This window comes from Oncorhynchus mykiss, chromosome 17 (genome assembly GCF_013265735.2).
Source record: "Oncorhynchus mykiss isolate Arlee chromosome 17, USDA_OmykA_1.1, whole genome shotgun sequence".
Classification (NCBI taxonomy): Eukaryota; Metazoa; Chordata; class Actinopteri; order Salmoniformes; family Salmonidae; genus Oncorhynchus; species Oncorhynchus mykiss.
Genome location: NC_048581.1, coordinates 28,145,745 through 28,165,744, shown reverse-complemented (window position 1 = coordinate 28,165,744; position 20,000 = coordinate 28,145,745). Strand labels below are relative to the sequence as shown.

General features: G+C 42.9%; 3 protein-coding genes and 1 long non-coding RNA gene across 7 annotated transcripts in view; 2 read left to right on the top strand and 2 right to left on the bottom strand.

The window, feature by feature from the left end:
• The window catches only part of LOC110495124 (probable G-protein coupled receptor 179), a 23,833-nt gene extending 23,603 nt beyond the window's left edge, over window positions 1-230 (bottom strand). The window contains exon 1 of the mRNA XM_021570464.2: window positions 1-230. This exon is cut by the window's left edge and continues 338 nt beyond it. The gene's annotated coding sequence lies outside the window, so the exon portion shown is untranslated.
• A 5,272-nt stretch (window positions 231-5,502) lies between these two features.
• Window positions 5,503-13,412, top strand: LOC110493608 (suppressor of cytokine signaling 7-like). Of its 2 annotated transcripts, XM_036949578.1 has the most exons (9): window positions 5,503-7,424; window positions 7,736-7,797; window positions 7,942-8,046; window positions 8,751-8,882; window positions 9,499-9,647; window positions 10,033-10,201; window positions 11,462-11,590; window positions 11,809-11,944; window positions 12,985-13,412. In XM_036949578.1, exons 1-9 carry the CDS (start codon window positions 5,914-5,916, stop codon window positions 13,103-13,105), a joined length of 2,514 nt encoding a protein of 837 aa, XP_036805473.1. In that variant the 5' UTR covers window positions 5,503-5,913; the 3' UTR covers window positions 13,106-13,412. The 2 variants fall into 2 exon arrangements, with proteins under 2 accessions (XP_036805473.1, XP_036805474.1); XM_036949579.1 differs by lacking the exon at window positions 8,751-8,882.
• Window positions 12,502-16,986, bottom strand: LOC110493622. The gene is made up of 2 exons (XR_002469180.2): window positions 16,832-16,986; window positions 12,502-13,368 (listed from the first exon to the last, which is right to left on the bottom strand). It is a non-coding gene; the product is annotated as an uncharacterized LOC110493622 (long non-coding RNA).
• A 275-nt stretch (window positions 16,987-17,261) lies between these two features.
• The window catches only part of LOC110493609 (transcription factor Sp2), a 17,458-nt gene continuing 14,719 nt past the window's right edge, over window positions 17,262-20,000 (top strand). The window contains exons 1-2 of one of the 3 annotated variants that reach the window (XM_021567974.2): window positions 17,262-17,334; window positions 18,479-18,555. In XM_021567974.2, coding sequence (XP_021423649.2) covers window positions 17,265-17,334; window positions 18,479-18,555 — 147 coding nt within the window. In that variant the 5' untranslated portion in view covers window positions 17,262-17,264. The other 2 variants (XM_021567976.2, XM_021567973.2) reach the window with 2 other exon arrangements.

Here is a 20,000-nt window from a genome sequence, read left to right as displayed (position 1 = left end):
TGAAGGTCTGAGGCAAGGTGGGAGGAGAGTGAGAAAGCAGGTATAGTAGCATGTAGAAGGAGAAAGAAAGAGAGCAGCTTTCCTCCGTCTCTCTTCTGCGCTCCTCCTTCTATCTGCCTGTTACATTCTTTCTCGCTCCACATTTCCTCTGTAAAGCATCTCTCGCGCTCACTGTCCACTCTCTTTCTCTCTCTCTCTCTCTCTCTGACTGACGGTGATTACCCCTGCTCCTCAACCTCTACCTCCCCTCTCTCTCTCTCCCCCTCCCTCTCTCTCTTTCTGTGATTCCCCCTCAGTATGCTGCTGGAGATGCTAATGTAACTGTTGTGCCCATGGAGTGATGAGAGTGCATATCTGTTGGTGGCAGGGATGGCCGTGTATGTCTGTGTGTGTTTTAGTGTGTGTGTGTGTGTGTGTGTGTGTTTGTGTGTGTGTGTGTGTGTGTGTGTGTGTGTGTGTGTGTGTGTCTGCAGCGCAAAGAGGAGAGAGGATGATGCAGGATGAGGGTTAATCCGCCTGTATTTGGGGATCCATCAGAATCGTGCACTCGATGGATTAACCCCTGGCATTCCAGCGGGGTCAGCCAGGAGAGTGGATGAAGGACCAGGCTGCTCTTTGATCATCCTGGAATATGTACACAGTGACACACACTGTAAGGGAAGCCAGGGATTCTATAGATATGATGATGCTTTCAGCTGTATGATGTGTGTTGACAAATAGATTGCCCGTGTCTATTTAGTGAACAGGTGGAGATAGATTCATATTGAGTGTCGTTATGTTTGGCTATAAAATGGGAATCTCCCTTATCATACGATTCAGTATTCATCATCACTTAGAATGATGGAAGAAGGGAGGTTGGGAGAGAAGGAGAGAGAGAGGGGGAGTGTTTGTGTGTGTGAGAGGGAGCGAGTGTGATTGTGATAGAGAGAGAGAGAGAGAGAGAGAGAGAGAGAGAGAGAGACACCTCCCACCCCATCCCATATCGCAGTGATGGAGCAGGCTCTGGGTGATGCAGGCAAATCCTTGTTTTGGTGCCATGGCAACGGGCTTCTGAGAATTTTCATCCATTCCTGTGGGCCCCCTACCCCCACCCAGGACTGCAGAGCAGGGGAGGTGCTGCAGTGGTGTGGGAAGGCAATGAGGCTGCACAGATGTGTGTGTGTGTGCGTGTGTGTGTATGTCACAGTACATTGATTGCAGTTGTATGAATGTATGTGCAGACTTTATCAACGTATTTGTTGGTGTGGGTCCGTGTGTGTGTGTGTGTGTCTGTGTGTGTGTGTGTGTGTGTGTGTGTGTGTGTGTGTGTGTGTGTGTGTGTGTGTGTGTGTGTATTTAAGTGTGTATAATCTGTGTGTTTCTGTGTGTTCAAATGTGCCTGTGCTTTTACTGTATGTAGTTGGGAGTTTGTTCATAGTAATACAGAATTAAGCCTGCTTGTAAATGTTAAGATACCTAATGATCAGTGCATAGTCTGTGTTTATGTATACATCCATTTAAATCTCACATTCAGGACTTAATGGCAATGCAAATCTCACAATCAGGACACCCTAGATAAGCAATCAATTTTATAGTTGAGCATATGTGCATTTTCAGCCCCTTGTGTTGCCAGCCCTGTCCAACATTACCAGTATGAGCAGCTTTTGAATTAAACACTATCTGTGATCTTGATAATGCATTACTTTGCACCATCTCATTGACTTAAATATATGTGTTTACATACAGCTAGCATTCATCAAGAATTAAATGTCTTTTCCATCCATTCCACTATGGTCATTTGTATTCAACTGGACTTGTGGGTTTACCATCATTGGTGGCCTGTAGCACCACCTTCTGGTTGAGAGATGTAAATAAAAAATATATAAAGTTAAAGTCGGAGGTTTACATACACCTTAGCCAAATACATTTAAACTCAGGTTTTCACAATTCCTGACATTTAATCCTAGTACAAATTCCATGTCTTAGGTCAGTTAGGATCACCACTATATTTTAAGAATGTGAAATGTCAGAATAATAGTTGAGAGAATGATTTATTTCAGCTTTTATTTCTTTCATCACATTCCCAGTGGGTCAGAAGTTTACATACACTCAATTAGTATTTGGTAGCATTGCCTTTAAATTGTTTAACTTGGGTCAAATGTTTCAGGTAGCCTTCCACAAGCTTCCCACAAAAAGTTGGTTGAATTTTGGCCCACTCCTGACAGAGCTGGTGTAACTGAGTCAGGTTTGTAGGCCTCCTTGCTTGCACACGCTTTTTAAGTTCTGCCCACAAATGTTCTATAGGATTGAGGTCAGGGCTTTGTGACGGCCACTCCAATACCTTGACTTTGATGTCCTTAAGCCATTTTGCCACAACGTTGGAAGTATGCTTGGGGTTATTGTCCATTTGGAAAACAGATTTACGACCAAGCTTTAACTTCCTGACTGATGTCTTGAAATGTTGCTTTAATATATCCACATAATTTTCCTACCTAATGATGCCATCTATTTTGTGAAGTGCATCAGTCCCTCCTGCAGCAAAGCACCTCACAACATGATGCTGCCACCCCCGTGCTTCACGTTTGGGATGGTGTTCTTCGGCTTGCAAGCCATCCCCTTTTTCCTCCAAACATAACAATGGTCATTATGGCCAAACAGTTCTATTTTTGTTTTAAACGGTAGTCAGGCTTTTTTATGGCAGTTTTGGAGCAGTGGCTTCTTCCTTGCTGAGCGGCCTTTCAGGTTATGTCGATCTACGACTCGTTTTACTGTGGATATAGATACTTTTGTACCTGTTTCCTCCAGCATCTTCACAGGGTCCTTTGATGTTGTTCTGGGATTTATTTGCACTTTTCGCACCAAAGTATGTTCATCTCTAGGAGACAGAATGCTTCTCCTTCCTGAGCGGTATGACGGCTGCGTGGTCCCATAGTGTTTATACTTGCGTACTATTGTTTGTACAGATGAACGTGGTACCTCCAGGCATTTGGAAATTGCTTCCAAGGATGAACCAGACTTGTGGAGGTCTACAATTATTTTTCTGACTTCTTTGCTGATTTCTTTTGATTTTTCCATGATGTCAAGCAAAGAGGCACTGAGTTTGAAGGTAGGCCTTGAAATAGATCCACAGGTACACCTCCAATTGACTCAAATTATGTCATTAAGCCTATCAGAAGCTTCTAAAAGCCATGACATAATTTTCTGGAATTTTCCAAGCTGTTTAAAGGCACAATCAAATTAGTGTATTTAAACTTCTGACCCACTGGAATTGTGACACAGTGAATTATAAGTGAAATAATCTGTCTGTAAACAATTGTTGGAGAAATTACCTGTGTCATCCACAAAGTAGATGTCCTAACTGACTTGCCAAAACTATAGTTTGTTAACAAGAAATTTGTGGAGTGGTTGAAAAATGAGTTTTAATGACTCCAACCTAAGTGTATGTAAACTTCCGACTTCAATTGTATTTTTACAATGGATTGAATGAGTCATGATTTATGGGTGAAAACCTTTGTCATCCTTTGTGTGCAAGGTGGTGTGTTTTGTATATGAGAGGTGGAGGAAATTGATAGCATCCTGAAATCTGAAATAGGGTAACCAACAAGGGGAGATAGGCATTTCTGAAATGTAGGTTGTCAAGCTGAGGACCCGTGCTGCTTGCTCTGATGGGAGGCTCTAGAATTACCCAATCATGTCTTATCACTTTAATTGGGGAACAATGAGTGCAGTCTAGGAGGCCACTCCTCTGGATCTAGCAGGCTACAAGTGGAAGTCAAATGGTTATGATAGGAGAGGTCTAATTATAAATGCCCATGCATTGATGATTTATCTTTTGAAAATGAATTGGTGGAATTTATATTCTATCCTGTTCTATTCTATGACATTACATTTTATGAGTGACACATGGATTGCTGAATCACCATTATTTATGTTTTGAAGTGCAGTCATAGAGTGTGAGGGCCTGTGTAAGGACTCTCGTCCAGGATGTTTTGACGATGTGTCACAGTCTGGAGTAGAATAGAATCTGAATCTTTTATTTCTTATTTTTTCTCCCCTAATTTCCTTAGTCACTTTAATAGCACAATGTTAGATTATGTCTTCCTGAGCCAAATTGAATTGAAATTGACACAGCTTTTAAGTTGGCGAAGACTGGGCGGTGAGATGCCAAGAACAGACTGAGCAGAACAGGTGCCCAGCACTGCCCACAGCCATTGGCACAAGTGGTCAGATTTTTATTCTGTGCACTGGAGAAAATAATGGACTAATTTGTTGAAGTCATGCAATAATTTGCCAAGGCATGCAGTGAAATCAAAATAGGCCTTGCATACTAAATGTTTATTGTTGCCTAAACTATTACGGATGTTATTACTATGCTGATTCTTGCAATGAATCAATCCATAGCCTATTATACAGCCATCAATCAATCAAATTCAGCAACAACAAATATAGTCCGGTATTGAATTAATTTCCCCCAATCAATGTCAATAATAGGAACAATTTGAATGTTGGAATATTTAGACTACTATGCAAGTCACAAATTGCAAAGTAGCCTAGCATTCTGACATTTTTCATTATTTGTTTTATTTTGTGTGTATTTTTTTTGTATTGCTAGATATTACTGCACTGTTGGAGCTAGAAAACACAGGCATTTTGCTGCACCTGCGATAACATCTGCAAATCTGTGTACACGAGCAATAAACTTTCATTTGATTCTCTCTCTCTCGTTCTCTCTCTCTCATCACTTCACACTACAGAGAGAGAAAGGCTATGTGCACACTGCCCACAAAAGTAGATGGAAACTGAAGCTGCACTTCCTAACCTCCTGCACCATATTAGAGAGAGAAATCAAATGAAGGTTTATTGGTCGTGTACACAGATTTGCAGATGTTATCGCAGGTGCAGCAAAATGCTTGTGTTTTCTAGCTCCAACAGTGCAGTAGTATCTAGCAATTTAAAAAATACACACAAAATTAAACAAATAATGAATCATTTCAGAGTGCTAGGCAACTTTGCAATCAGTGACTTGCATAGTAGCCTAAATATTGCAATATGACCATATTAGAGACACGTATTTCCCTCAGATTACACAGATCCACAAAGAATTTGAAATCAAACCTGATTTTGATAAACTCCCATATCTACTGGGTGATATAACACAGTGTGCCATCACAGCAGCAAGATTTGTGACCTGTTGCCACAAGAAAAGGTCAACTAGTGAAGAACAAACACCATTGTAAATACAACCCATATTTATGCTTATTTATTTACCCTTTTCTACTTTAACCCTTTGTACGTTACAACACTGTATATATACATAATATGACATTTGTAATGTCTTTATTCTATTCTTCATTTTTATTGTTTATTTCACTTTGTATATAATCTACCTTACTTGCTTTGGCAATGTTAACATATGTTTCCCATGCCAATAAAGCCCCTTGAATTGAATTGAAACGGGGGAGGGAGAGGGAGACAGAGACAAGGTACACAAAGTAACACACTGAACACAGAATGCATAGGATTTGCGGAAGTGAGGGAGCGGGTGGGGCTTCGCTGGGAACCGGAGAGAGAGAGAGATAGAGATAGGGAGAGAAAGAGAGAGAGAGTGGTCAGATTTGTGAGGCTTTTTATTCTAACAAATGAGACCGTATGTTTGACCCCGGGGTTCGCCTGCTTACAACAGCAAGCTGGATATATTTATGCGTGCACTCGCTCGGTCTTCGTTAGAATATAAATGGATGTCGTTTTTTTTTGTAGGCGCTTATCTGTGCGATAATGAAAGAACGCTTGAAATAGTTTATTCGCTTGTAGCCTATTTATGGTAGATAGCGCTTTGGCCCTTCTTTATTATAAGACAACGGGGATCCATCAAACGGCGGTAGCTATGTGAAGCGTAGAACTCGTTTATTCCCTTTCGTGAATTGAGGAATAATTATGAACAACGCGCAAGATATGTCTCCCGATTTTGTCTTGATGCGCCTGGTTTCCGCGGCCGAGGATGACCGCTTGGACGAGGAGAATGGGAATCTGTCGTCGGGTGGAGTGGTGGCAGGACTCGGTAAAGAGGTCTTGGCTCATAGCAACATGAAAGGGGGCTTGGAATTCGCCCGAGATCCCACGACAGGCCTCGCGCATTCCGGCAATCTCTCTTCGCTGAACGATGCACAGCAGAGCGGCGGAACGGCGGCACCTGACAGCCGGGTGATGGCGACTAAACCGTCGGTGTCTATTCCTCCTCCACACAGCGCCATGGAGGCCAAGGGCTTTGAGTTTGCTCACAGAGGCGGCTTACGGCCTCAGCTCCTTGTGTTTCCTAACATATTGAGGGATGGTGAGGGGATTTTAGAATGTGAATCCGAAGGTCGGAATCAGTCGAGGAAACATATTGGTTTGGACAAGACCTCCGGCTCTGTCTCCGACCTAACCGGAGGCATCAATAACAATACGCTCAGTGCCGGCGACGCGCAACAGCAGAACCATCTGTCCCAGAGCTGGGGTCTGCATCCCCGGGTGGTATTATCCACGGTTGCTGCAGATATCGAGGGAGGTGAGCTATGCCACCGGCACAGTTTGATCACCAACCCATCAGACTGGCCTCCCTTAAGGGATAAATCCAATCCTTTCACAATGATAGAGTCGAAATGGGGGTGCACAACCGGGGATCTGCCCGACGGCCCAGTGTTCGACCTGGCCAGAAGGTTCGGGGAGCTGGGGCTCGGCGCGGTACCCAAGATATTATTCAAGGACGGGGCGATGCCCCAGTGCTCGTGTCAGGGCGCACATGGTCCGGCACCAGCGGGGATGGGGCATGGGGATGACCCCACTGAGACTAGCGATGCTTTGTTGGTGCTAGAGGGGCTGGGGACTGGGGACGTGGCCAGGCTGGGTATCACTGGATGCCCAGAGGATGATTCGGATGAAAGTCGAGCACGTCGAGTTCAGAAGATGTCAGGTGCATTTTCTCTCAGTAGCTTTCAGGCAGAGTTGACCAGACAGATGGAAGGGGTGGCTGGAGAACCTTGTCCGTCGGCGCACGGTGACGCACAAGTATGTAGCCTGCATGGAAACGTACCTAACCCAACTCAACCGAGCCCGGGGGATACAGAACAGAATCCGGAGGTGTCGACATTACCTGCGGCTACACCGAGCTCGGACCGACCTGTCAGTCCAACCCCTAGCCAGGCATCTACACCCCGGAAGCGGGCAGACAAGTGCGTCAGTGAGCCCCGGACTCCAACCGGTCGGGTCGACAAAACACTCAAAGTTCCAGGGAAGTCCAGAAAGGGCTCACTTAAAATACGCCTGAGTAAACTTTTCAGAACTAAAAGCTGTAGTGGTTCCAATAGCCTTCTGGATAAGAGGCCATCAGTGGCCTATTCAATCTCCTCCGCTGGAAGTCTGATGGACATGGCCAGTGGAAGTGGTGGGGAGCATGACGTGGACAGGTAAGAACTTCAACACTTTTAAGCATTGTGAGTAATTACTGATTGTATACCTATAATTTATAGCAGGCTATAGAGATCAACTAATTTATTGATTGGTTACAGTGCCAGGTACTATTGTAGAGCCTATCCTAAAATATAATATTTTCTATCCGGATATTATAGGCCCAGAACTGTCAGAATTGTTTCTAAATCTGGGTTTCTCTAAATCTAGGCTACCTAACTCTAATATCTATTTTTCACCCGATCACCTCTATATTCCATCCCTCTATAACTTATTTCATTCCTATTTTGCTGTCTTTCTCTTGCCACAGCCAACCCCGAATGACCAGGGCCCAAAGTGCTTTCTCTCCTGCTTCCTTTGCTCCTTTCACTGGTAAGGGGCTCTACCATTTCTTGTCTGAGGAGGCAAACTCTGGTCCAAGAACTCACTTTTCTTTACTAGCATCACTCTCTTCCTCTATCATTTCCTTTCTCACATTCCCTCTCTCTCTTTCCTTCTTTCCATTTCTGGGTGCAGGCGAGACTGTTTCATTGGTGGATGTGGATATTTCGAGGAGAGGGGCGAACACTCCGCACCCTCCCACGCCTCCACCTCCGCCACGCAGAAGTCTCAGTCTATTAGGTACTTTACCTCCTTTCTTTCTCTGTTCTTTCTCTCTTTCTCTCTGTGTGTCTCTCTGTAGAGTAGCCTATTTTTCTCTGTGTGTTTCCTTGTGTCCTTCCCTTTCTTGCACGCATCTCTTTTGCTTATGATTGTACCTGTAGGCACACATAAACACTAAAAATGATTACTGCATACCCTCACTCACCCCACTCTCCTATACCCACTGTATTACCTCCCTCCCCTGAAAGCTATATCACAGTATATAAACATACCCATTCTGTTCTATGGTGATGGAGAGCCTAATAGCTTTACACCTTCTCTGATCCCCACGGCAACACTCACATCAACACCCATGAGGGACTGTTGTATTGTGGCCTTACAGACCAGTGTTTCTCAACGTTGATCCTGGGGACCCACCCTCTCGACCTATCAGAATTGAATGTTCAGCCAAGCAGTGGAACAAGGACAAACCAATTTGCTGAATGTCACGTTGAATCACCCATTTCTCGCAACCTATAAATATCAACTTACATCAGATGTAGTTTTGATTTGTTAGTTACCCTAGAATACTTCAAGGAGTGCATTAAAAAATATATATATATAAAAAAAAGTTGAGATGAAAACTTCATACCACAGTGGGTCCAAAGGAGCGGAGTTGAGAAAGCCTGTGATATAGACCCCTCCCTGGTCTGAAACCCCCCTTCCCCCCTGCTCTGTTCCAGATGACATAGGTGGGCCGCAGCCTGGTCCTTTCCTAGTGAGTGTTATGGGGGCCTCCCTACAGTCCCTTCCCCTGCCTCTTCCTCCTCCTCATCCCTCCCATGCCACCATCCAGCATAGTATCAGCCTCAATGGTAAGACACCAGAGAGCAGAGAGCTGGGAGCTGTGCATGGGGCAAACGGGCGGACGGTGTCGTAATAGAGCACCATAATACAAAACAGTACCAATATGATATATTTATAATGCTGTATTTATAAACGTGTGAATAGATCAGTAATCCTTCATACGTGTAATATCTGCAGTTCTCAATATATATGTAACATAAAACCTATATGCCTTTCGGCTAATGCCTAAGTTCATAGAGTGATATGGTGTGACACTTGCGTGTTGTGGTGAAGGTTGCATAATTTCCCTCAGGTGAAATACTGTAAGTGCTTGTATTCAGGAGAGACTATACAGACCGATCAGCGTGGAAATGAATCGTGAAGGTGCATGGTGTGCGGTCGGAAACCAATGCTTGTCTAATATTTGTATTATATGCTTTGAGAATGAGTATTTGTGGCACCTGGTCTGTCTAAGCAGTCTTACTCAAACTGAACACTGTTATCATCTATTAGTTACAAGTCCTAACTTGAGATCTATGCATGTAACTTGTTCTTTCTTGCGACTCCCATTTATACCAAATGCAATGGTTTGTGCTACACATTCATATCATTGTGTCTAGCTGAATATTTCTCTATTTGTTTCAGATGCATTCCTCCGGGCCCTGCCTCACTCCACCTCTTCACAGCTCCTCTCAGCTCCTCCCCCTTCCAGGTTGGCCCCGCCCCCAAGGCTCTGTCCTCTGAGGCGGCCTGAGGCCAGCAACTTCACCGCTAGTCTGAGAGAGCTGGAAAAAGTAATTGCGACACACTCAACAACACTCGCAAATAATCATACATATTGATTGAATCACTACTAATCGATTGGGTTACATACTAACAAATAGGTACAAACCTTTAATTGATAATAACTGCCTTGGTGTGGGTGGGTGTGTGTGTGATAACAAACCTTTAATTGATGATAACTGCCTTGGCGTGTGTGTGATAACAAACCTTTAATTGATAATTACTGCCAAGTGTGGGTGTGTGTGTGTGTGTGTGTGTAATAACAAACCTTTAATTGATAATAACTGCCTCATGACATTAATTCAGTTCTGTGTTTGTATTCGATTATATGGATGGTGTGTGTGTGTGTATGTTTCTATGATATTCATTCATAATCATCTACATGTCTATCCCCAGTGTGGCTGGTATTGGGGTCCTATGAACTGGGAAGATGCAGAGATGAAGTTGAAGGGGAAGCCTGACGGGGCGTTCCTGGTGAGGGACAGCTCTGACCCCCGCTACATCCTCAGCCTCAGCTTCCGCTCCCAGGGAGTTACACACCACACGCGCATGGAGCACTATAGAGGTGAGTTACACACACCACACGCGCACGGAGCACTACAAAGGTGAGTTACACACACCACACGCGCACGGAGCACTACAGAGGTGAGTTACACACGCGCATGGAGCACTACAGAGGTGAGTTACACACACCACACGTGCACGGAGCACTAGAGAGGTGAGTTACACACACCACACGCGCACTACAGAGGTGAGTTACACACACCACACGCGTACGGAGCACTACAGAGGTGAGTTACACACACCACACGCGCACGGAGCACTACAGAGGTGAGTTACACACACCGCACGCGTACGGAGCACTACAGAGGTGAGTTACACACACAACACCCGCACGGAGCACTACAGAGGTGAGCTACACACACAACACCCGCACGGAGCACTACAGAGGTGAGCTACACACACAACACGCGCACGGAGCACTACAGAGGTGAGTTACACACACCGCACGCGTACGGAGCACTACAGAGGTGAGTTACACACACAACATCCGCACGGAGCACTACAGAGGTGAGTTACACACACAACACGCGTACGGAGCACTACAGAGGTGAGTTACACACACAACACCCGCACGGAGCACTACAGAGGTGAGTTACACACACCACACGCGTACGGAGCACTACAGAGGTGAGTTACACACACCTCACGCGTACGGAGCACTACAGAGGTGAGTTACACACACAACACCCGCACGGAGCACTACAGAGGTGAGTTACACAAATATAAATGTTGTAGCTACTCACTCAGTCATTATGTTTATTAACACACGTACACACGCACACACACCCATACACTCACACAGACACACACACACACAAAGCAAAGTGGTGAGTCACCCACACACAAAGTGGGTAAACGAGAACGACATGCTCGCAAATATACATGGCATATGCATAAAGCACTTCTAACAGGATTTACTCACATACAGACACATTCATCATGCAGTGTAAATATATGACAGACAGAAAGCATGCAGTTAATTCTATTTATGTTTTACACATACTGCACATATCAGCCACCCAACTCACAGGGTAGTTGAGAAAAACAGGTTTGATACATGACATGTGATATAATATGTGCCGTTAAAAAAAGTAAGAAAGCATTATACCTGAACACTTTAAATAAAGTGGTACCACTAGGTTCTATTTCATTCCCCTTTAAATGGTATTTGGTTCTATTTCATTCCCCTTTAAATGGTATGTACGTGTGAGTGTTCGGTGTAACCTTCAGTGGTGTGTCCCTTCCATGTTTCCATCTATAGGGACATTCAGCTTGTGGTGTCATCCCAAGTTTGAGGACCGATGTCATTCTGTGGTGGAGTTTATCGAGCGAGCCATCATGCACTCCAAAAATGGAAAATTCCTCTACTTCCTGCGTTCACGTGTGCCAGGTAAAAACGTCCCCCATTCCTACACGGCCTAACCAATTAGATGTTTATGTAAACTACCACATAGTGTAGTGGTTGTAATGACAGTAAGCATAGCATACAAGGTTGCTGAGAGGTTACGAACATCTGTATTGGTTGTTTGTGCTCATTCGTGTGTGCGTGTCGAATGTGTGTGTGTGTGTGTGTGTGTGTGTGTGTGTGTGTGTGTGTGTGTGTTCCAGGGCTCCCCCCTACCCCGGTGCAGCTGCTCTACCCAGTGTCCCGGTTCAGCAACGTCAAGTCCCTGCAGCACCTCTGTCGCTTCTGCATCCGACAAATGGTCCGCATCGACCACATCCAGGAGCTGCCGCTGCCCAAGTACTGCCATACTCAATTTACCCAAATATTTATTTAGTCATTCATTTTAACCTTGTATTTGTTTTCTTGGAAATAGTTGTTAGTGAATTAGCATTCTCTCCTGAGCTTTGACAGAAATGCCTCAGCATATTATTTTAGTTTAAATAAAGAACTAATGGAAATAATCCTTGATTGCTGACAGACTAGACATGGATGATGCGCTTTGAGACCAAGTGAAAAGTGCTATATATAGCAGCTGTACTTTATTGCAATCCATCATCATCATCATCATCATCATCATCAGTTTCCTTTATTTAATGGAGTGTTATACACAGATAGAATACTACTTAATGCAATCCATCATCATTATCAGTTTCCTTTATTTTATGGAGTGTTATACACAGATAGAATACTACTTAATGCAATCCATCATCATTATCAGTTTCCTTTATTTAATGGAGTGTTATACACAGATAGAATACTACTTAATGCAATCCATCATCATTATCAGTTTCCTTTATTTTATGGAGTGTTATACACAGATAGAATACTACTTAATGCAATCCATCATCATCATCATCAGTTTCCTTTATTTTATGGAGTGTTATACACAGATAGAATACTACTTAATGCAATCCATCATCATTATCAGTTTCCTTTATTTTATGGAGTGTTATACACAGATAGAATACTACTTAATGCAATCCATCATCATCATCATCATCAGTTTCCTTTATTTTATGGAGTGTTATACACAGATAGAATACTACTTAATGCAATCCATCATCATTATCAGTTTCCTTTATTTAATGGAGTGTTATACACAGAGAATACTACTTAATGCAATCCATCATCATCATCATCATCATCATCAGTTTCCTTTCTTTTATGGAGAGTGTTATACACAGAGAATACTACTTAATGCAATCCATCATCATTATCAGTTTCCTTTCTTTTATGGAGAGTGTTATACACAGAAAGAAAACTACTTCACATGCTAAACATAATGTAAAGGTATATTTTTGCATAAGGGGTTACTCATTTGACCTCTCCCTCTCCAGACCACTGATCATGTACCTGAGGAAGTTCTACTACTATGATGCAGAGGAAGAGATGTACCTGTCAATCAAGAGCATTCGACCAGGGGCTGGAGTAGAGAAAGAGGCGGAGTCTCAGACGTAACTGGAAGAGGTGTCTGCTGGTCTGCCAGTCTTCCAGCATCAGCCAATCAAAGTCCTCGGCACCCTCTGAATCCAGTCGGCTGCAGTCAAAGGGGTCCAGATTACCTAGCCCTTCTCTTGACTTTGGCCAATGAGAGTAGAAAGGGACAGTAGTGGAATGCTGGAAAATTGTCCATACGGAGTGCACACATGGGGCTGGGACAAAAAAGGACACAGCCTCATTGAGAACGGACTGGAGAACGGACTCTTCTAGCCTGTAACAACCTGAAAACAAAAAAAAACAGCTTGAACCTAGACTTTGAATCAATCCCTAGACAGATATTCACTGTACCTATGAACTGAAGTTGATGCACTGGTCCATTTGTACTACTATTTTTTTCCATTATCATAATTTTCTTGTTTTCTTCCCTCCTGTTGCTATGAGGGTTGTTGTGGACTCCAATTGGCCCACAGGAGGCCATGGTTGATCTTTGTTTGTTGGTTTTAATTGTCAAAAAATCCCTGATTGTAACTTGCTCATCATTCTGTTCCTCCGTACCCCAAGCTGGCCACAGGCTCAGCATTTTCAGTAAAAGAGAAAAAATATGGCTTTTGCACAATCATTTTTAATTGACTGAAGTAAAGTGGTAGTAGGAGCCAGGCGCACCGGTTTGAGTGTGTCAAGAACTGCAACGCTGCTATGTTTTTCACACTCAACAGTTTCCTGTGTGTATCAACAATGGTCCACCACCCAAAGGACATCCAGCCAACTTGACACAACTGTGGGAAGCAGTGGAGTCAACATGGGCCAGCATCCCTGTGGAACACTTTTCACACCTTGTAGAGTCCCTACCCTGACAAATTGAGGCTGTTCTGAGGGTAATGCACTTCTCAATCCACACATACAGTGGGGCAAAAAAGTATTTAGTCAGCCACCAATTGTGCAAGTTCTCCAACTTAAAAAGATGAGAGAGGCCTGTAATTTTCATCATAGGTACACTTCAACTATGACAGACAAAATGAGAAAAAAAATCCAGAAGATCACATTGTAGGACTTTTAATTAATTTATTTGCAAATTATGGTGGAAAATAAGTATTTGGTCAATAACAAAAGTTTATCTCAATACTTTGTTATATACCCTTTGTTGGCAATGACAGAGGTCAAAAGTTTTCTGATATTTTGGCCCATTCCTGCATGCAGATCTCCTCTAGAGCAGTGATGTTTTGGGGCTGTTGCTGGGCAACACAGACTTTCAACTCCCTCCAAAGATTTTCTATGGGGTTGAGATCTGGAGACTGGCTAGGCCACTCCAGGACCTTGAAATGCTTCTTACGAAGCCACTCCTTCGTTGCCCGGACGGTGTGTTTGGGATCATTGTCATGCTGAAAGACCCAGCCACGTTTCATCTTCAATGCCCTTGCTGATGGAAGGAGGTTTTCACTCAAAATCTCACGATACATGGCCCCATTCATTCTTTCCTTTACATAGATCAGTCGTCCTGGTCCCTTTGCAGAAAAACAGCCCCAAAGCATGATGTTTCCACCCCCATGCTTCACAGTAGGTATGGTGCTCTCTAGCAAACTTCAGACTCGCCTGGACATGTACTGGCTTAAGCAGGGGGACACGTCTGCCACTGCAGGATTTGAGTCCCTGGCGGCGTAGTATGTTACGTATGGTAGGCTTTGTTACTTTGGTCCCAGCTCTCTGCAGGTCATTCACTAGGTCCCCCCGTGTGGTTCTGGGATTTTTGCTCACCGTTCTTGTGATCATTTTGACCCCACGGGGTGAGATCTTGCGTGGAGCCCCAGATCGAGGGAGATTATCAGTGGTCTTGTATGTCTTACATTTCCTAATAATTGCTCCCACAGTTGATTTCTTCAAACCAAGCTGCTTACCTATTGCAGATTCAGTCTTCCCAGCCTGGTGCAGGTCTACAATTTTGTTTCTGGTGTCCTTTGACAGCTCTTTGGTCTTGGCCATAGTGGAGTTTGGAGTGTGACTGTTTGAGGTTGTGGACAGGTGTCTTTTATACTGATAACAAGTTCAAACAGGTGCCATTAATACAGGTAATGAGAGGAGGACAGAGGAGCCTCTTAATTAAAGAAGAAGTTACAGGTATGTGAGAGCCAGAAATCTTGCTTGTTTGTAGGTGACCAAATACTTATTTTCCACCATAATTTGCAAATAAATCCATTAAAAATCCTACAATGTGATTTTCTGGATTTTTTTTTCTCATTTTGTCTGTCATAGTTGAAGTGTATCTATGATGAAAATTACAGGCCTCTCATCTTTTTAAGTGGGAGAACTTGCACAATTGGTGGCTGACTAAATACTTTTTTGCCCCACTGTACATAGTGACACATGACCACTGACACACATGCAGGCCTTCATGAGGGGGCACAACTCAATATTAGGAAGTTGATCCTAATGTTTTGTACACTCAGTGTATGTCAGTTCCCTGTGTGGGTGTTTTTGTGGTAATGATGAACATGGCCCTTTCAATCCATACAGACTGATGTAATAATTAAGTAGTTGTGTAAACAGCATCAATGTCAAATGTCATACACTGTCATACACTCTTGATAACTAAACCACCAATGACAACACACACCCTGTTGTATAGTTGTGGGGACAAGAGGCATGCAAAGCATAAAGGCAATCTTAACACAGAATAGTTTTTAACACTTGCACTTGACAAAAACAACTCATCCTGTAATTTTGACGGCTTTGCTTTTTAGTTCCCCCCTACCAAACGTATGCTTATGTCATAGTGCTATTTTTTCATTGTTATCCTATTCATGCATGCACACATGCACATACACACAGACTCACACACACAGAGGAAGGATGATTTTAGGAGAACAAGGACTGCTCATTCACACATGCTCCTATGTTGGGGGCCAGCTCAATGGATGGACAACAGATGAACTTGACAGCTAACTATGCCAGCAGTATTGGTGATTTGCCTCTATAGAGAGAATCCAGTTGTGTGAATGGGTTTGTGATGATACATTGAAATAGGAAATTAGATATGAAGGTCCAGCAGATCTACACTAAGAGTTTAATCATTTGATATTTTAAATTCTGAGCTGATTTTTTTTTTGTATAATTGTTTTACTGATTGTGTTGAAATGGAAATTACTCTAACCATTAACTGGTCTCTTGTTGCTGACTGGTTTCAAATTCTTGCCCTCTATACCCATCAAACTCAACTCTGGACCTTGAAGCCAGTGCCACTGCTTGTTTTCATTGTTCCCCTCTAATCAGGGACTGATTTAGACCTGGACCTGGCACACAAGGTGTTTAAAATTAATTATCAGGTAGAACAGAACACTTGCAGGCTCCGGACCTTGTAGGGTAATAGTTGAATACCCCTGCTCTATAGGCTTATTATCCATGTCATAAATCAAATCAGCCTAAGGGTAGGCCACTAGGTACTAGTGTAAAGTGGTACTATAATGTTTTAACAAACAGAAATGCACATCTGATAGTTCCCCTAGACATCATTTTGCAAGCTTGATCATCATGCATAATAAGCCTATTTTGCATGCACTCAATGATTGTGCTACACCTGTAACAGATGACTAATGACTGGGATATTGACAAAGGTGTAGGTGAGTATTTAGAAAACATGCACATGTTATTACTATAGATTACCCGAGGACCTACATCACTACAGATCTGCTGTAATTTAGTTTGAGTGATAAACATGTTTGTAACAGTTTGCCTTGTGCTCTGCCTTCCTACCTTGTTATCCGTAAGCCTTATTGTGTGTTGACTATGACAAACTGAGTATAGCCTATCCATTCTAATAACATACTGTATCTGTGTTTTTGTCGCAGGTAGTATCTGAATCAAATGGCTTAAAACAAGCTCATTGATCAAAATGGATGTCATTCTGACTTTGACCGATTTGTCCCATAGAGCTCTTATTGGACATTATAGACGTCATTTAAATGTAAAGGCATTATAATAGGCCCTTTGCCTAGTCCACCTGTTCCTTAAAACCCACCCTATTGACACTAATCTATATACTCCATTGGTTAAAATTGCGTCCATCGACGGTTGTGAGAGGATTCAGGTTATTCATTGGCTAAATTTAATTTCAATCACACTGAGAGCTCTTGTCGATTGGTTGGCTTGGGCATCCTTCATTGAACAACAGCGCGTGGATTGGTCTATGAGCGTGGGCGGAATCTTCCAGGGGCTTGCTCTTGAAGGCTCACGGAGAGCGAGTGTCGTCATGAGCGGTGGGTAGGAATTAAAACATTGGTGTTTATATTACATTGTACTTCGTAAAACAATTTGGTCTGTGTTAAACAAAACACATTGAACAGTTTGTGCTGGAAATTCCTTATGTTTAAGTTTGAATAGGGGCATTGTGCAAGCCAGCTATGCATTTCCGGAAAAGGGCTGCCTTTTTTCCAGTATCAAAGAGTTTGATTTGCTACGCGTATCTAGCTTAGCATACTAGCCAGTAAAGCTGAATCCTGTTTGTAATTCCAGCTACCGTTAGCTATACATTGATGCTAATCATTTTCGATATTTCACATTAAAACAAACTCCACATGCACGTATCGCCATGGGCTGTCTATTCCACTCAGTTCGAAAAGTCAGCTGCACTAAAAAGTATTTGCAATGCTATCTAATTGTTTCATTTCTGACTGCCAGTTAGCTAGCAAACCGTTTAGTTAGCAAGAAGCTATCTGTGTACGTTTGATGGCGGCGCTATTTTCAGGCCGCGCTCAAACATATTTTTTTCTAAACACAAAATATCAGATTTTAAAGAGACAGTCACATTGGTCGTGATTGCAATTGACACCAATAATCCACAGTGCAAATCTTATGTACAGTCCAAATTTTTATTGATACTCTCGCGATACATTATCATGCTCGAGCTGTTTGTGAGATTGCGTGAGAAGTCAGACAGGTACAGTAGTCACTAACTCACTGTACACAAGTCGTAGCCCTCTACTGTGCCCATTTGCTAGCTATTATACTGTACTTTTGTTTAGGGCCTTTTAATTTTGTACTTCGTAGACGAGGAGTTGTAGTTGGCAATGCATGTGTCTGACAATCTTTTTTTTGTCATAGACCCGCCCTTTTATTAAGGATTAAAGGTCACGCAATTTACACACATCTGCGGTGACTGGCATTCACGGGGTGGTAGCTAGCCATCCACAACTCATCTATTGGAGTTGCAGTTCCCATTTCCTTTGTGAACTGTCTTATTTGAATGCCTTTACATGCGTTTAGGGCAAAACCGCTCCCTCGGATTGAATAATTTCCTGAATCTCTGCAGCAGAGGTATTGCAGCGACCATTGTTTTTGGTACTTGAAATGTGTTAAGACTATTTACAGTATATGCAATGAGTGTTTCCATGTGTGTTGCAGATCAACAGGACAGTATGGCCACCACTGTTGCTGTCAGTCCCAGCGAGTATCTCCAGCCCTCTGCCACTTCCTCTCAAGTGAGTCACAGCTAGACTACTTCCTGCTTGTTCTTGGATGTGTAAATATCACCCAGTGGTGTCTTAAAAGTAACTAAGGGGTTCATTATTTGACTTTAGCTTGCATACTGAGTCCAGCAATGCCATCCTATTGTGAATCATGACATTAATAGTTTATGTATTTTATTGGTAGCCTATGGTGAGATGTAGCTTAACCTCCTGTATGTAAACTGTGTTCCACCTAGGGCTGGGTGAAATTCACAATATTTCTCTTTAAAAAAAAAGCTTTGTTGCACTAGAGTCATTCCACTTCAAAAAGCACAAGAAAGAGCATTTCGACACTCACCATCTCAGATTGTTCAGAAATCGTTTCTGTAGTTAGAAACGCATAAGATTAGCATTCCTGAAACGTTTTGTTGAAATATCATTTGATAACTGAGAAATTAAGCCAATTGATTGCATCCAAATAGGCCATTTTAATTTAGAGGATTCATATAATATTCAATAAATATAGTACCTAACATCCAATTTGGACCATTTTTCCTAACAATGAGTAAGACATGAGGAATCCAATAAAATGAATCAAAAGCCACCCACGGACCCCCCACGCCAAGCCCACCCAACAACCAGAATACAGTATCAGTTCTATCTCTAACAAGTACTATGGAGCTACTGCGTGGAGTATTGTTCCTTCACAGTTTCTAATATATTTATACGCACCCCCCCCCCCCCCCCCCCACACACACACACACACACACACACAGTTAAAGTTTACATACACTACATTCAAAATTCTTGATCCTAGTAAAAATTCCCTGTCTTAGGTCAGTTAGGATCACCACTTTATTTTTAAGAATGTGAAATGTCAGAAAAATAGTAGAGAGAATGATTTATTTCAGCTTTTATTTCTTTCATCACATTCCCAGTGGGTCAGAAGTTTACATACACTCATTTAGTATTTGGTAGCGTTGCCTTTAAATTGTTTAACTTGGGTCAAACGTTTCGGGTAGCCTTCCACAAGCTTCCCACAATAAGTTGGTTGAATTTTGGCCCACTCCTGACACCTGCTGTAACTGAGTCAGGTTTGTAGCCTCCTTGCTCGCACACGCTTTTTCAGTTCTACCCACAAATTCTCTATAAGATTGTGGTCAGGGCTTTGTGATGGCCACTCTAATACCTTGACTTTGTTGTCCTTAAGACATTTTTCCACAACTTTGGAAGTATGCTTGGGGTCATTGTCCATTTGGAAGACCCATTTGCGACCAAGCTTTAACTTCCTGACTGATATCTTGAAATGTTGCTTCAATATATCCACATAATTTTCCTCCCTCATGATGCCATCTATTTTGTGAAGTGCACCAGTCCCTCCTGCAGCAAAGCACTCCCACAACATGATGCTGCTCCCCTGTGCTTCATGTTTGGGATGGTGTTCTTCGGATTGCCAGCCATCCCCTTTTCCCTCCAAA

Coding starts and splice junctions, on each gene's coding strand:
- LOC110493608 (XM_036949578.1), top strand. CDS start 5,914: ATGAACAACGCGCAAGATATGTCTCCCGATTTTGTCTTGATGCGCCTG. Junction 9,648..10,032: donor GTCTGAGAGAGCTGGAAAAA/GTAATTGCGACA, acceptor GTCTATCCCCAG/TGTGGCTGGTATTGGGGTCC. Junction 10,202..11,461: donor GCGCATGGAGCACTATAGAG/GTGAGTTACACA, acceptor TTCCATCTATAG/GGACATTCAGCTTGTGGTGT.